This window comes from Schistocerca piceifrons, chromosome 2 (assembly GCF_021461385.2).
Source record: "Schistocerca piceifrons isolate TAMUIC-IGC-003096 chromosome 2, iqSchPice1.1, whole genome shotgun sequence".
NCBI classification, from domain to species: Eukaryota; Metazoa; Arthropoda; class Insecta; order Orthoptera; family Acrididae; genus Schistocerca; species Schistocerca piceifrons.
In genome coordinates, this window is record NC_060139.1 from 707,387,591 (window position 1) to 707,406,009 (window position 18,419).

The window sequence follows — 18,419 nt, forward strand, 5'->3', positions numbered from 1 at the left end:
AAAGAAGGCTACTGATTCTATGTAAAACAATTAATGAACATTTTTCTGTAATACTACATACTTGGTACAGAAATGTTCAATAACTGGGCTATGAATGCCACAAACTGCTAATTAAGTCTGTAATTGTCAATATTATGTGACTTGATGTCCTTCACCTCATAAGCTGACTACCCTGAATTACTGCAATGTCCATTTGTCCTGTTTATCCTAGTGATCATGGAGCACTATCTTTGGTTTTGCACTAATTCTACGTTGGTGTGCCTTGTAAGAGCGTGGTGTTGACACGACATGCTGTCCACCACCGTGAGCGATGAAAACGTTATTATGGTCCCACTGTTTGGTGTTCCTAATGTACTGCCAAAATGAAAACATGGAACATTACTACGACAATTCAGTGTCTTGGCTACACTGATAAATTCTGATGGGAAAAGATCTTCAAGTTGTGTCACTTGGTGTTGTACTTCTGTGGAAAGATATGGACTTTCAGAGCAGCTGTGTGCAATTTAAAGTGCTACAACCATGATGCAATCCTTCCCTTTCCTATCCTAATTCTTGTCACATAGTGAAAATCATTTTTTTTGCTAACATTATTTATGTTCATGGCTATACACTTTTTTCGATTCGCTGAACTCCAGTGCGTGTGCACTTTGGACATGATTTTTTGCCATTATGTTTATTTATTGCGAAAATGCTAAAGATATTTTTCGATTTGTTCTGAAGTACAGTATACGTATGTACACTCTTGTATATACATTTTTATTTTTATGATATGTTCTGAACTACAGTGCATGTGCACTTCTGTTAGGTGTTAATATGTTTTCTACTGAACTTCAGTGCCTGTACACTTATCTCATTTTTCAATATGTTTTCTACTATTCTGTATATTCAATACTTTAATGCGAATGCACTTATGCCATTTGTTACTAATTGTACATACATTTCATCAATTACTGATATGTTCTCAACTGCAGTGCATGTGCACTCATGTCACTTGTCAACATAATATTTTTTGCCAGTCTGTTTATTTGTTCTGAATATGCTAAAGAATTTTTTCAGTGCCTGTGCACTTTGTTATCTGTCAAATAATTTGTATATACATTTTTCTGATTTGCTACTATGTTTTGTACTCACATTTTGTCTTTGTCTGATATATTTTGTACTTAGTGCGTGTGCACAACATTTACTTTATGTACTACATCTAATTATTCTGTAAATTGTAGAAGTTTATTAATTAGAAAAAAATTTGCCGCGATTGGCAAGTCCAAATGACTCACCATCGCTGCCAAATTTTTGCCCCCCCAGTGGAGGGTTATGAAACACGTATGTAACATAGCAGCGATGGCGAGGCATTGTAGCATCTGTGACCAGAGAGTTTGCGCTTGACCGCGCGAGTGTTGCGAGCGGTTCTCAGTCTGTCAGTCAGTCGTTGCGAGTCTGTAGCTCTGTCTAGTTGAGAGCAGTACTCTGTCAGTAGTCGTCGCGTGCAGTACGCTAATAGTCGTCATGCAGAGCGGTCGGTCAGTAGTAGCAGCCCAGTGCGGTTGTGTGATGTAGGCGGTCGGCAACACTGGTCAAGATGGTGAATAAGGTATACTGTTAATTAATATAATCATTAGATAATGAAAAATTTTATTTATTGTAATTATTCTCCAACAAGTCCCCCAATAATAATTTTTATTTCAAAAGCATTTTTTCAAAAATTTAATTTTTATTGAACTAAAGACTTCGTTGCACTTTCCATTTCACTCCACTTCTTTTAAAGAAAATTTTCAGTAAAATTACAAAAAAAAAAGGAATATTATCATTTGCAATGCATTTCCTCCAAGCCGTGCAGAAAGATAAGAGCAGAAATGTGACATGCATTTATTCTGAGGTAAGACTTTAATTCTGATTGTTTTGCACAGGGCCAAAGACCGATATTTCGGTTCAATTGAATTTTCTTATCACTGAATGGACTTTAAATTTTGTGAAGAATTTATATTTGAGTCAGATTGCGAATTTCACATTTTTGTTGCCATTGTCAGTACATTTCATTGTGGGCAGGTTACGCTTAGAGCAGTGTGCATTAGCATTCCTAAATAATATTGTCTTTACTTTAAAATTTCGGTGGCAAGGTTATACTCGGCTCCCATTTGTATTAAGTATTGTCTTTTCATTTTTCCTTTTAAAAATTACGGTGGGGAGGTTACAAGTTTTTGAACTCATTGATATGAGTATATTGTTCGAAGCTCATGAAAACAGTGTGTGCAGCAAAAATGTCAAGGAAACGTTTCTCTGAAAGTAGAACTCCATGTTCGCCTGTCTGCCCAGTTTAATTTAGTATGCAGTGTTTGTGAGTGCAGCTGTAAGTTTCTAAGTTCTGTTTCAGTAACTGTAAATAACGGATACAAGAAAACTGAATTTTATACTGTAAATATTAGCTTAGTTTATGGATTACGAGCGATTGGCAAGGGCAAAGCAGCTGGTGATATGCTATGTGGTGTTCTAAATCTTCCAAGTGTACCGTCAAAGTTTGATTCTTACAACTATGTACTAGGATCTGCAGTTGAAGATGTAGCACAGAAGTCAATGCAGGTAGCTGTGGAAGAAACAGTGAAAGAAAATGATGGCAGTCGTGACCTCCCAGTAGCTTTTGATGGCACGTAGCAAAAAAGGGGTCACAGCTCCAACAATGGTGTTGTAAGAACAACTAGTGTTGACACTGGCAAGGCTATTGATGCTGCAATAATGTCTAACTACTGTAGATGCATGGACAGGCTGACAAATGAACATAAAGATGACTGTGTTGCTAATTATTATGGTAGTAGTGGTGGCATGGAGGTTGATGGGGTGAAAAAAAAATTTTTAATCGCTCTTCAGATTGGTATAATGTTCGCTATGTTAAGTATCTGGGAGATGGTGTCTCTAAAGCATTCAAAGAAGTTTTGGAAAGCAAACCATATGGGCACAGTGTAAATATAAGCAAACTTGAATGTGTAGGACATGTGCAGAAGAGAATGGGTGTCAGGCTGAGAAGGTTAATATCAGTTATGAAAGGGAAAAAACTAGATGATGGGAAAACGTTGCATGGCAAAGAAAGATTGACTGATTCCATAATAGACCACATTCAGAATTGCTATGGCCTTGCAATCAGGCAAAATACAGTCAATCTTGAAGAAATGAGGAAAGCTATATGGGCTTTGTTTTTCACACCGCATCCACAGATGAGCATCGAGAACATGATTTGTGCCCCAAAGGTGAAAAGAGCTGGTGTAAATACAATAGGGGACTAACAAATGGAGAGAAATACATTCACCACCACAGTCTACCATTAGCCATCATGGAAGATATAAAGCCCATTTTCAGAGATCTGGCTGACAGAAGCCTTCTGATGAAATGTCTTCATGGAAAAACGCAGAATCCCAACGCGTGCTTGAATAGTGTGATATGGCATCGTCTCCCAAAAACAGTGTTTGTCGGAATTAATACACTACATTTTGGGGTGTATGATGCTGTGGCAACCTTCAATCTTGGGAATATAACAAAATGCCAGGCACTTCAAAAGTTGGGTTTGCGTGTTCGTTCCCGCACAACACGTGCTATGTTGACTTTAGATCAGCACAGACTAAGGCTTGCTGACAATATAATCAAGACATCAGTGAAAAAAGCAAGACAGCTACAGAGGGGTGCGAAAAGAAGACTTGAAGATGATTACGAAGACTGTGAAGGGGGTATTAACTATGCATCGGGAATGTTTTAATCTTCTTTCTCAATTTCCGGTAGGTTTGCTTTTTACTTATTCTGGGAACATTATCTCAGGTACTGGTGAACCTAGAGGTATGAAATTTTTATGACTTAGTCACATGGGTCTCTTCTATACACTGCAACAACGATTTTTTAATTATTTGATTTACAAAAGACTTAGGGATGATAATCTAGAAAAAAGTGATGGAAAAAATTTACTTAAAAATAAATATAAAATATCCCTGTAAGAAAATACTTTAACAATAAACAGTTGTTTCAATATTGTTATAACATATCAATGCATATTCAGTAAAAATTTTATCTCTTTGTGAGAAAATGTTCCCTATGGTAGGCTTATTTTAACATTGCGGGGATATGCGATTCCGTATTCCCTTAAGGCCAAATTTTGCTGCACTGTTCCAAGTTATACATTCGTCGTATGTCCCACATTGATTTCTGCGCTTCTTTCACCCAGTGTTGCTTGTCTCTTAGCATTGAAAACTGTACGCAAACGCTACCGCTCCCGGTCGTTAAGTGAAGGCCGTCGACCACTGCGTTGTTTGTGGTGAGAGATAATGCCTGAAATTTGGTATTCTTGGCACACTCTGGACACTGTGGATCTCGGAATATTGAATTCCCTAACGATTTCCGAAATGAGATGTCCCATGCTTATAACTCCAACTACTATTACTGAGCGAGGTGGTGCAGTAGTTAGCACACTGGACTCGCATTCGGGAGGACGACCGTTCAAACCCGCGTCCATCCATCCTGATTCAGGTTTTCCGTGCTTTCCCTAAATCGCTTCGGGCAAATGCCGGGATACTTCATTTGAAAAGGCACGGCCGACTTCCTTCCCCATCATTCCCTAGTCCGATGGGAACGATGACCACGCTGTTTGGTCCCCTCGTCCAAATCAACCAACCAGCCAACCAATCCAACTACCTTTCCGCGTTCAAAGTCTGTCAGTTCCCGTCGTGCGGTCATAATCACGTCGGAATCCTTTTACATGAATCACCTGAGTGCAAATGACAGCTCCGCCAATGCACTACCCTTTTATAACTTGTGTACGCGATATTACCGCCATCTCTATATGTACAGTTTTGTCACCTCAGCGTGTGTTTGGCATTACATAAATGTTTGTTGAAATGTATGATAGATATTGTACATGAATTTTAGCGATGACAATTCGAGAGCTTAAACAGCCAGCTGGCATTTTGGTCTAAAAACAGCTGAGCTTGAGAGGTAGAGTAAAGTAATGTTGCGTCTGTATTAGAGACGAGTAAGTCGAGGTAAGTACGAGATTAGGGGCTTGTGAAACTTCGCACTTTGGTCGCGAAAACTTAGAAGATTTGTGGGAAAAGTTCGAGTGAACATGCAAATTTCTGCTTGTTAGCGAGTACTACCAGCTTGTAATAACTGTCGCAATTTGGAGAGTTTTAACCCAACATGTTTGTCCTAGTTAGCGAACATTCTGACTTGTAATAATTTTTTACATCTTGGGAAGAGTTGAATTTGGAATATCTGAGTGAGTTAACACGAATTAAACTTCGATTAATGATTAATTTCATGCTGTTTAGTTAATGTGGAACTTAATGTTTGTACGCAAGTGGTTGCATTATGAACGGTATTGGTTGTTTATCGGATCTAAATGTAGTTAATGTGATGCACTGCTCTGGTCTATAAATTCAAGAAACATTTTTTAAACTCTGCCTGCATTTTTGCATAAACTGTTAAACAGAAGTACGATGATTAGTAGAATGTTGTGACAAATGAATTGATTGTTCCCTACACATTAAACAAAGACAAATAACTTACAGCAACCGTGCACCGAAAGCCCTCGATTCTGTTGGAATCTTTACCGTACAGTAGCTGTAAATATAGCGTTAATTTTAACTTGCACATTAGAATAGAAATCCTACCTTAGTGCCCCTTGTAAGTCTCCGGTTCACGTAGCCTCCGCTAGAGGACTCCCTCGTTCTTTATCAAAGCGCCTCGAGTCGAGATGGCAATAACACAGCAACAAAATGTGCCTTGCTTTCTCCTTTTCAACAGGGTCAATTGAGACAAAACTGCGCGGCGTGATTTTGATCAGTAATCCAGCAATGCACCTCCTGCAGTTCAAGCATTCGATATGGAACCAGCAGTTTCAAGACCCTGGTTGTTTGTGTGCATTCGCCTGATCTTACTGCACGTGTTTTTTTGCTATCATTTTTACATTTTTGAGAAGGTGGGCATTGGAATGAGCACGTCTTTGTGCCTCCCAACAACTTTGGGGGAACTGCATCGCCGTATAGCAAAGCATAGAATGCAGTAACTCCAGACATACAAAAGTTGCAGCATTTCCACTCGAAACTGCTTTCAAAAACGTGACGATGTTGACTTGTCGTTACAGCCTAATAGTTCACGTGGGAGTTATGGTTGGACGCGTTCGTTTCAGGGACATGTCGCAAAAGATTTGTTTATTCTTGTTGTATTTTGTCATCGTTGGTCCCTGTTGTAGAGGATCTCTCGAGGCTGTAGGTCTGTCGATTACACCTGTTGTGAATGTAATGAGGATTGAGGATTTTCTAAATCTGCCGAATGACATCGTAATTTTCAGGGTTGCCAGAACAATTTATTACCGTGGTGCAATGTGAGCCACTACACTTCACCACAATCACAATGTAAATATTATGCACGAAATAGAAAAGCACTGTCTCACAATACACATATCAGGGAGACCTTATCGTCCTAACTCTACTTCCGAACTTGAACTTCCAAACTTAGCTGCCAAGTCTGAACTGACAAACCCAGCCCTCAGACCTGAAGTGATCCCACGATGTTCTGGAGTCTCTGTTCTCAACTTTCAGCCGATCAGAGGCCACAAAAGGCATCCCTTCCTTTTAAGGGATAGCCGATGGGAGACGAGAAAACCTGTTTCTCTATTTTTCACGTGATCTGTCACGGACCTTCTCTGTCGTCACCCGTTGTCACTCACGTACCCATCGCGTGATCACGACGTATCTCGAAGCTGTTTGTGTTGCCTAGGTGGTTTTATGTCACGGCCGATTAGCCATAAATATTACAAAGTACAGGATAAGTCTGACTGCAGTCAGTGCGCATTTGTCGTACTTTCAGTCAAGGGCACACTGACTATCCTTGAGTGATAAATGATAACTATGGTCCTATACGTAATTGCAAAATGTGCCCCGATGTCATATGTGCATCTGTGTGAAAGATACACCCTTGCAAAATGGGATAAATCTTTTGAAAATAAAATTTTGTTGTCCTGTGCGTAAGTTAACCTCCAGTTTTTGTCTTCATTCGTGTACAAGTTAAGGTCAGGTTCTCATTCAAAACAGTCGAAAATTCGATTTTTTGAAAGGTATGTGTGTTTAGACTATTAGGACGAAAAGATTTTTTAGTCCGCGCGTTGCGAAAGCTGCTACAGCCCATTGTTTGAAGCCGTGTCACGTCCGCCGTGGGACGCTCTCAACCGGAGACACCCGGCTCGGGTAGAAAATTTGTCGTGCCATGACGCACGTTCACAAAATTATTTATATTGCAGTACGCATGCGAACATATTCACCGAAACAGCTGACGAACAACGTGTGCACGCTGCCGAACGCAGCGTATTCAGCTCCGCCAGATCGGCTTTTCTCGGCAAGAAGAACTAGGGAATTACTCTCCAGAATTAATTCGAGTTAGAGGAAGGTTTGATGTAAGGTCCTGGAATTGCAGACTAAACGTAAGTAACGAAAACTCTTCTTTTTTTGTTAAATTTTGGTCAAAATTGGTCAAAACATAATTTTTGGTCCGATATATTGGATTATGTTTTTTGAATTTTGAAAATCTAACTTCAGATTTGTGTTTAGCGAGATCAAATATATGTAATAACATGTAGTTTTTGTGCAAATTGAACTAATAATACGTATAAAAGTTTTCACTAAATTTTAAACAGGTTTTTCTCGAAAAATGATACTGCGTGTAGTATAAAACTAAAACGGTTCAATCTGTTAACTTGTACCTTTGACCCACGAAAAGTAAGCACTTTTCTTGGGAACTTATACGTGTACGATACGAAATTTGTTAATATTAACTATTTTTTGTAAAGCCATAAAGAGTGAAAAAACCCAAAATCAAAAATTAATGTTAATACCATATCGTTAAATTTAAGGTTATTACATCATGGTTAGGTATAAGCTCCCATAAATTTAATGTAGTATGGAATGATATTATCCATTTTTGATTTCAGAAAACTCTTGAGCGGCTACATTGCACGAACTCTGCATACTTCAAACTCACAGATCCTTGATAAAACTATAATTAAGGGCGCCATTTTCTTTTTTTTGTATTGAAAATCTAAAATAAAGTTCAGAGTATGATAAAGCATAATCCCCAAAAAGATCCTTTGTATGTCTTTTCATTGTCAAAAAAAAAAAAAAAAAAAAAAAAATCCAAACTTTGCCTATTTTTTGCTCATTTGAATGAGAACCTAGCCTTAAAGTCTTGAGAAATAGGATGAATCTTTTCGATTCACATAGGAGTTGGGAAACAGTTGCGAAGAAATTACTGAAGTTTGTTAGCCACGTTAATGTACAGATATTAATGCGAGCATCTAGGCGAAAGGAAAACATTTTTATGTATTTTGAAGCATTTTCTTTTAATATAACTTGTACTCCAAGTGAAACTTTATATTTTATCTTAAATACGTTCCATTTTAGAATTTAGGCTTTACAAAAGCGTTAATTACCTTTGACTGCATGCAGCTTTTTAAAAATGTTGCTTGTTACTTTAAGTGACATGCAGGTGTGCAATTCATATCCTGTTGACGTGCACCTGTGAAGGAGAAGAAATAGATGAAAGTAATTATTTTTTTACTATAGGAGAAGGTTGTGGATAGATAGTTACCCAAATTTTGGACCAACACGTGTACAAACTGTGATACTCAACGGGGACAACCAGTCTGCAGTAGAATCAAATAAAGCTAAGCAGTAATCACGAAAAGTTAACAATAAACTGCTTATGTTTTTAATCACTCTTCCTCAGTTTCTAGATAAATGATTTTTACGTTGTAGACAACAATAACTTATCATTTTTGGAAGTGAATTTAGGCTTCAGGTGCAAAGAACGAGTAACAGACGTTCTTCGCTGCCAGATAAAGTGTTTAAGATTATTACATAGCATATCAGAGACAGCATATTAGGAGTGGTAGGGAGGGGCGGTCGATACTTGTCGGTAGTTGTTGGAACGTCATGTCTGTGTCAGCCAAGACCATAATTGATATGCCACGCTACTATGCCTCAGAAGATCAACACATAAATACATTTCAGCCATCAGTACCAAAGGATGGTGCGTAGCAAGATGATGTTTCTGTTGTGTAACAGATAACGAATTGCGGTCATTGTATTTTGCGTGGCACCTGGACCCACCAGTAACTGCCATTCATACACAACTACTGAATACTGCCACGTCCACTGGGTTACAGCAGTGGTTTTCAACACCACAATTATGTTGATACTGCAATGCGTGCGCTACATTTGTACATGTTGCAAAAGAAAAACATCTCAGCATGATATCTTAACATAAGAAAAATGAAGAATACAAGCAAAACAAATGCACTCACCTTCAAAGTAATCTCTGTTGGCCAAAATGGACTACTAGCGAAGACTATATAGCTGATCTAACCACCAGCGAAGATGTCTTTTGACATCGAACGATATGCCTGACCATTCTGTGGTGGTTAGTACACTGGACTCGAATTCGGGAGGGCGACGGTTCAAACTCGCGTCCGGCCATCGAGATTTAGGTTTTGCGTGATTTCTCTGAATCGCTTCACGCAAATGCCGGGATGGTTCCTTTGACAAAGGGCATGGCCGATTTCCTTCCCCATTCTTCTCAAACACAAGCTTATGCTCCGGCCTCGTTGTCGAAGGACGTTAAACACTAACCCCTCCTCCTCCTACTAGCATTTTGTATGATCGGTATACCCGCAGACTGACTGTCTTTCAGGAATCCCTTAAACAGGAAAATAAAATAAATCTGCTGGTCCCAAATCCGTGTAGTACGGTGGACGTTTAAGAGGAGTGTTGTGATGCTTAGCCAAGAAACTACACACGTGGATCTCAGTGCGAGAGTGGGTTTTCTCATGCGCCGGACTTGCCCCCTCCCCTCCTCCCCAATTCTGTGTAACTGAAGGAACATAAGAATGCGTGACAGGAACCTTTTGTTAAACTGACTGTTAGAAATCGGAGTTGACTGTTTAATCTTTAGGTAAATATTCCTCACGAACAATGCCGTTGCAATTGAAAAAGGTGATCGATTTTGTCTTGATCCTGATTTTCAAGAAACGAACATTTTGGTGTATGGGGAAGGTAAAGAACGCCATTCCATTGCTTGTAGTTTGGTCGATGCGTCTAACTGGTAGCTGCAGGTCGAGTCCTAGCAATTGTAGTTTGTTTTGCAGATAACATGAGCTTTGTGCACGTGTCAGGAACGTCTCCAGAATTTTTCTTACGTCCTCCATTCTACTCGACAGCTAAGTTGCTTTTTGTAAATCGAGAACGGATATTACCTAAATCTCAGTGAATGCTGGCGTCAACATGACTTCGCAGCCTCTAATTCCAGCGATATCAATAACAGAGGTTGTCACCGACTTTTCTTGGCGTTGTTTATGACATATCATCAGAATATTTGTTTTCCCATCCTGAAGTGTTTTATCAAGACCTCAATGCTGAAATGAAATGATGGTATGGTATAGATGACCGGAAGAACCCATATGACGTTGTTTAGTCGTCTGGTGCAAGTCGTACTACCCGACGCCACTTCGGTTGCTTGCGCGTCGATCGAGGTGAGATTAAATGATCAGGACAACACGAACATCCAATCCTCTAGCACTCTAGCAACGAAAATCTTCGACTGGACAGGAAACCGAACTCGGGACCCCATGATGTGGAGACAGTGACAATAACCATTTTTTACCAAACTTTAGATCACGAGTTGGGGATATCTTACACACTGTCGGATACGCACAAGGTTTCGCTTACCTGTGCGGACGGCCCAGTGGGGTGGGCGGGGGAAGGGGGGGGGGGGAGGGGGGGGGGGAAGAGAAGTGTTGTGGGGCTTCCCCTGTGAACAGCCACGGAGAAGTAAGGGCAGCGCAATTCGACAGATGTAAGCTACACACATAAATGCATACCTAGCGTAACTTGTAAGCTACACATAGCGAGTCCACAAACGATGATGTTAACATGTTATGTAAATGCGACTATACTTTGACAAATGTAGACATTCGAAGTCAACAATTTCTTATTAGAGTAAAGAAAAAGAAATACCTGCATAAAAAATAATCAGCCAAAGTAGAAAAAGTCTGATTACACATTTCCAGAAGGAAATCCTCTAAAACAAAAAATTGAATATAAAACGAAGAACATGTGTGACATAAAAGTGATGTTTCACTTGCCTGATTACCAAATTATTACCTAATTATAAAATTATCATCTCCTTCTTCTACGTCTTTCTGGAAGTACTTGTAGCTGTGTTTTCCCTCTCTTTTATTCTCTTTACTGTGCGATTGGAATAGTTAGTGGTTCCTGAAATCTTTTAAAGTACGCACTGTAATGAGATTTTAGTTTCTTCCGATATAAATTTAGTGGCATTGCGCCAAATCACACCTGCCTGATTACTAAGAACTTTCGATGGATCTCTGGTGCCAAAGATAGCTACGAGAACGGTCCAAGTGTGCAGGTCGGCAGGCAGCCGCTCCTTCAGCACAAAGGGATAGACTTGTTCAGCACTCAGGACAAGAACATGTTTCTGCATCGGGCCACGTTCTCATCTACAGTTTCGAAAGCCCGCGCCAGCAATGCAGAACTCTCCGACGGCTGACTACGGAACGAGACCTTACACTCGGTGCGTTCGAGTTTCGTCAGCAGGCAAATCTGCTTTACCTCTGTGAGTTACAGCGGCAGGTAACACTCCTTGCTGTCTCGAACACGTCCGTGGAAATACATGCGCGCCTTTTTAATACAGATTACCGTTTAGACACCCAATCGTCAGCGAAATTTTCGTGTTGATCCTCGCCTTTTCACGACACTACGAGTTCCAGGACACGAACAGCACGGGTAATAACACAGTTTCCTCGAGGATTACTGAAGTTACTTCTACATCTTTTGATAACTTTCCAAAATAACTTGCTGCATCTTCCCTGCCGATAAATCTTAAATCTAGTCACAGTTTTCGTTTGATCCCCGATGTGATTGTACTTCCATTAATAAATGCTGCTGTAGTCAACTGCGTTTCGGAAGTCAAGGAATATTGCATCCACCATACAGTCTCGATCCATGGCTCTTAGGGCGCCACGTAAGAAAAAGACGAATTGGGTTTCGTATGACCAATGTCTTCGGAGTCCATGCTGATTGTAGGCGGTCGTTCTGTTCGAGATGCCTCATTATCTTTGAGTTCAGTATTCTACAAGAGGAGGATATCAAAGACATTCGACAGCAGTTTTGTGGATTACTTCTGATAGCCTTCTTGAAGATGGATGTGACCTGTGCGTTCTTCCAACTACTGGGCACAATGTTCTGTTCGAAGAATCTACGTTATATTATGGTTAAAAGATGGGCTAACCGAGGCAGAAATTCTTCGTAGAATATGATAGGGATTCCATCGACCCCTAGAGCTTCGTATTATTTTTAGCGAGTTTACCTGTTTCTGAATGTCAGTGGCACATGTAACTACATCACTCATCTTTGTAAAGGTGTGAGAGTTAAGCAGGACAATGCTTCCGGAATCTACTTTGTAAAGAAAAATTTGAAACGTATTTCATTCCATCCATATTTGCTCTGCTCTCCTCAATTTCAGAGTCTGGACACTCTACGACGAGGAACTTGTGCTATTTCAGAAGAGTCCATGAATATCTATGGAAATGGATCACTTCTCTCGGTGTCGAAGGAAAGAAGGAAGATTTGGTTTTACGTCCCGTCGAAAACGAAGTCATTCGATACAGAGCACAAGCTCTAACTGTTTCTTTAATGATGGGGAAGAAAACCGGCCTTGACCTTCTAAAGGACACATCTCAGCATTTGCCTGGAGGAATTCAGGGAAATCACCGAAAACTTAAATCTGGATGGTCGGATGCCGATTTGGACCGTTGTCCGTCCAGCCTACTGACTACTGCGACTACTCGCTCAGTGTTTGGTGACGGACTTTGATCAGGACTCTACTAAGAGAACATTACCCCTCATACTTCAAGAACAGACAGCAAAAAGTCACTCTCCACAGCAGTGAGGCTGATAATGAAGGATGTAGAGTGCAATATAGACAATGTATGAAACAGTGCAGTTAAAGACCTAAGTTCATGTCTTGCAAAAAGTAAATTGACTCTAAATCACAGTGAGGCTCCGTTTTTATTTTCTAACACACAATTCAAATAAAACTGTCATTTTGATAGGAGACAATGGGCATGCGATTAGAGAGTCTGAACAGTTCAAATTCCTAGGTGTTCAGATAGATGGCAGATGACATGGAAAGCCTGTGTTGTGGATATTGTTCAAAAATTGAATGCTTCTATATACGGAACTAGTTATAGTCGGCCGCGCGTTGCAGTGGCCCAGTCTGGTTAGATGGAAAAGTAAGAAAAGAGAAAGGACATGTTTCTAATATGTATGAGAATTGGATATACGTCCTCATCTCCTTCTCCCTCCTCTCTCTGTCCTTGTCCTCCTCTCCCCGTCTTTGTCCTCCTCTTCCTCTTTCGCCTCGCTCTGTCCATCACGTCCTCCTTTTTTCTCCGTTCATCTTCTCCTCCCCCTCCCTCTCTCCATCTCAAAAAAAGTTCAAATGTGCGTGAAAGCCTATGGGACTCAACTGCTAAGGTCATCAGTCCCTAAGCTCACACACTACTTAATCTAAATTATCCTAAGGACAAACACACACACACGTGCCCGAGGGAGGACTCGAACCTCCGCTGGGACCAGCCGCTCTCCATCTCCTTCTTTCCCCCCTCCCTCCCGCTCTCTCTGTCCATCACCTCCTTCCCCCTTTTTCTATGTTCTCCTCCCCCCTCACTCTCCATCTCTTTCAGCAGTTTCTCTCTGACCATTACTTCCTCCCCATTTCTCCGTCCATCCTCTCCTCCCCCATCTCTCCATATCCACCTGTCCCCTCTCTCTGTCCATCTCCTCCTTTCCCATTTTTACATCCGTTTCCTCTAACCCCTGCACTTCTCTCTTCTTCACCGCTGTCTCTGACATTGAGCCTTCTTTATTGTTATTATAAATTCAGATTCTGCGGTAATATTCTAATCGTAAGCCGATAAACCACAAATAAAACTTTCCTGTCTGCTGAGAAACTTTCACTATACACGTGTCCAAACGTTTATTACAGTATCAGGTAAAAATCTGAAGTAAATCGGTCGAGTATCTGCTGACATTTAAATCGGTCGAGTATCTGTTGACATTTTTGGTAACAGTATTTCCCCTTTACACATTACATGTACATTTATATATCATATAGCTTAAAGATATATAACCTATATTGGTGTGAATGTGCGTTAGGGTAATGTGTAAAAATTTGAAGTAACTTAGGCAAGAACTTTTGAAGATTTTTGTTAATAACCTTTACCCTTTATTAATTAAAAGTTTATTTATATATTACACTATTAAAATTAGGTATACAAAAACAAGCTGGCATTCGAACGCAACGTTTTGTCAAAATTTGAAAGCGATTGATGAAGAACATTCGGAGATATACGATTTTGAACAAACTAATATTTACATTTTTATTTATATAGAACAGAACAGTACATACAATAAGCAGCAGTGCAACAGGAAAATTAGTCTACTTTGCTTATTTTCATTCGCTCATGACATACGACATTGTAATTTGGGGTAACTCTTCCCATTTGCAACGGCTATTTTTGGCTTAGAAACGGGCAGTTAGAGGAGTATGTGATGTCAGTTCGCGAGCGTCCTGCCGACCCTTGTTCAGGAACCTGGGCATTTTGATATTGGCCTCTCAATATAGTGTAGTGTAGTTTGTTATTAACAACATGAGCTAATTCCCGAGAATTAACAGCTTTCACTTAGTTAATACTAGGCAGAAAATCAATCTGCCTGTGGATCGATCTCCTTGACTCTTGTGCAGGAAAGCATGCAGTATTTTGCTGTGTCTGTTTCCAGTAAGCACCATAAGAATTTAAAAATGTTAGCGGTTGTCCTCGCTCTTTCAAGGCTAAACTCTCAATCTTATTCTGTCGAAGAGTTCCTGGAAAAATTGTTGGTTATGCTAATACCTACTCGCAGCCTATCGTCTGCGTAGGATTCGTGTAATTTTATTTTGTCTAATCGTTTCTGATGTTACATTCATGTACGGACTCGTTCGATGACCGTGGTGCTACAGGAGTAGACGTGGAAAATAAAAAAAACCAAAGGAATCGCAGCATTGGAAAGTGGTTGTGGCAACGGTAAGAATGTGCAGTGGAAAAGGAGCTGTAGCCACTACGTATGGGAGGATGACGTCTGGGATACTCTGATGGCCAGGGCAAATCATTACGAGAGCCAGTCGCAAAGTTTTAATTGTCGCCTCGAAAAACTCAAACTGTGACCTTGTAATTTGATGTGATGTTATTCTTCTCTCCATATTCACCTTTGAACGGTGCAATTTTTTGGAAAGGATGGATAACCTGACGCAGACTTTTCTTGCAGAAGCCTGCATTTTGGTTGTTGAGGGAATGTTACACGTCGAAACTCACCTTTTCGTCATTCTGGAAATGCCTGCCATGCACTGGTTGCTTCATCCGAAAGAAGAGGAAGAAGTCACTGGATACAAGGCCAGGGGAGTGAAGGGGGTGTGAGGCAAAATTTGATAGAGAAGCAGCATATATGACTGTGTCTTGTTGCAGACTGTCAGGAACGTTATTATGGATCAAAACATCCCTTTAGACAGCTTTCTGTGACGCTTCGCCTAGACACTCTCCCCTAACCTCTGCAGAAAACTTCGGTGGCATGTTTCTCTAATAGCTTATTTCTTACGAGTAATATCCGTCACCATCACACCATGACAGTCTACAAAAGTCTCAGCATCACCTTTCTCGATGATGGTTGGATCTTCGTCAAGTTCGGCGGATGTGAGTCGACTTGTTTCCACTGGTTGGTTTGCACAAAAATGGCTCATATAGCTCTAAGCACTATGGGACTTAACATCTGAAGTCATCAGTCCCATAGACTTAGAACTATTTAAACCTAACTAACCCAAGGACATCAATAACATCCATGCCCGAGGCAGGATTCGAACCTGCGACCGTAGCAGCAGCGCGGTTCCGGTCTGAAGTACCTAGAACCGCTCGGCCAGATCGGTTTTTTTTTTTTTTGTCTCGGGGTCATGGTGATACACTCAGCACCTGTAAGCGATGCTTAGGCAGCTAAACAAGTAATCTAGATAGGCCCGACAGAGCTGCAAGAATTGAACTGCTGCTTCTTTTCAGCAGATTTTTTCAACGGACCTAAGTAATCGCTGAACCCAGCGAACGGGACCTCTGTCATGTCGCAAATGTGGAAAACGTCGGAAACTGATGCACGACTGATTTTTCGAGTGTTCCACTATGGCTCCGAGTATGCTACGGCGGTCTTTGACATCTCGGCCTCCACTTCTCTTGCATTTCCCGGTTCTTCTCAGAGAGATGGCCTGTCACCTCATTCTACACCACTAAAAACTCGTTTGACCACACTGGAAGCGTCTGCGTTACTGACTGTGTGAGTTTACTGTGCATTTTTGCTATACGCTTCCACCAACTCAGCACTAGTTTGTTGCAATGTTACTTCAAATGTGACAATGAAATCACCGCACGACGCTCCACTTTTTGTAGGTGCTCTGATGGTGCGCTACGGTACTGTGGCGCAGAGATTTCAGAGTGTACTAGGGCTGCTGAAACTTTGGCAAAGAAAGAAAACCACGAATTACGTAATTTTATTTTTTCGAGGTGACAATTACAACTTATCGACTGCCCCTGGCACAGCAGAGCGGGCTGCAGACAGGTCGTGCGGTTACCCTTGACGAAGTTCTTGTCGATGCGCAGCGCGGCCTCTGCGTCGTGCAGCGCCAGCTGCGGCTCGCCCATCAGCAGGTGGCACTTGCTGCGGCACACCAGCGCGTTCTTGTCGCGCGGGTTCAGCTCCAGCGCCTGCCGGCACCACACACCGACGCCTCACACACCGCCACGCACTCCTCGTCTCTGCATTTCTTGTCACACACAAAATAAGAGCACAATGTTCCCTCAGCTTGTACAGGGCTATACACTACTGGCCATTAAAATTGCTAAGCCACGAAGATGACGTGCTACAGAGGCGAAATTTAACCGATAGGAAGAAGATGCTGCGTTATGCAAATGATTAGCTTTACAGACCATTCACACAAGCTTGGCGCCGGTGGCGACACCTACACTCCTGGAAACTGAAATAAGAACACCGTGAATTCATTGTCCCAGGAAGGGGAAACTTTATTGACACATTCCTGGGGTCAGATACATCACATGATCACACTGACAGAACCACAGGCACATACACACAGGCAACAGAGCATGCACAATGTCGGCACTACTACAGTGTATATCCACCTTTCGCAGCAATGCAGGCTGCTATTCTCCCATGGAGACGATCGTAGAGATACTGGATGTAGTCCTGTGGAACGGCTTGCCATGCCATTTCCACCTGGCGCCTCAGTTGGACCAGCGTTCGTGCTGGACGTGCAGACCACGTCAGACGACGCTTCATCCAGTCCCAAACATGCTCAATGGGGGACAGATCTGGAGATCTTGCTGACCAGGGTAGTTGACTTACACCTTCTAGAGCACGTTGGGTGGCACGGGATACATGCGGACGTGCATTGTCCTGTTGGAACAGCAAGTTCCCTTGCCGGTCTAGGAATGGTAGAACGATGGGTTCGGAGATCTTGCTGACCAGGGTAGTTGACTTACACCTTCTAGAGCACGTTGGGTGGCACGGGATACATGCGGACGTGCATTGTCCTGTTGGAACAGCAAGTTCCCTTGCCGGTCTAGGAATGGTAGAACGATGGGTTCGATGACGGTTTGGATGTACCGTGCACTATTCTGTGTCCCCTCGACGATCACCAGTGGTGTACGGCCAGTGTAGGAGATCGCTCCCCACACCATGATGCCGGGTGTTAGCCCTGTGTGCCTCGGTCGTATGCAGTCCTGATTGTGGCGCTCACCTGCACGGCGCCAAACACGCATACGACCATCATTAGCACCAAGGCAGAAGCGACTCACATCGCTGAAGACGACACGTCTCCATTCGTCCCTCCATTCACGCCTGTCGCGACACCACTGGAGGCGGGCTGCACGATGTTGGGGCGTGAGCGGAAGACGGCCTAACGGTGTGCGGGACCGTAGCCCAGCTTCATGGAGACGGTTGCGAATGGTCCTCGCCGATACCCCAGGAGCAACAGTGTCCCTAATTTGCTGGGAAGTGGCGGTGCGGTCCCCTACGGCACTGCGTAGGATCCTACGGTCTTGGCGTGCATCCGTGCGTCACTGCGGTCCGGTCCCAGGTCGACGGGCACGTGCACCTTCCGCCGACCACTGGCGACAACATCGATGTACTGTGGAGACCTCACGCCCCACGTGTTGAGCAATTCGGCGGTACGTCCACCCGGCCTCCCGCATGCCCACTATACGCCCTCGCTCAAAGTCCGTCAAC

The 18,419-nt window shown here is 42.1% G+C and overlaps 1 protein-coding gene across 1 annotated transcript in view; it reads right to left on the minus strand.

Annotated features, from left to right (window-relative positions):
- LOC124775770 (outer dynein arm-docking complex subunit 4-like) overlaps positions 1 to 18,419 on the minus strand; it is a 139,296-nt gene that overhangs the window by 31,233 nt on the left and 89,644 nt on the right. Inside the window, exon 4 of the mRNA XM_047250601.1 lies at positions 16,750 to 16,882. Coding sequence (XP_047106557.1) covers positions 16,750 to 16,882 — 133 coding nt within the window. The remainder of the gene's footprint in view (positions 1 to 16,749; positions 16,883 to 18,419) is intronic.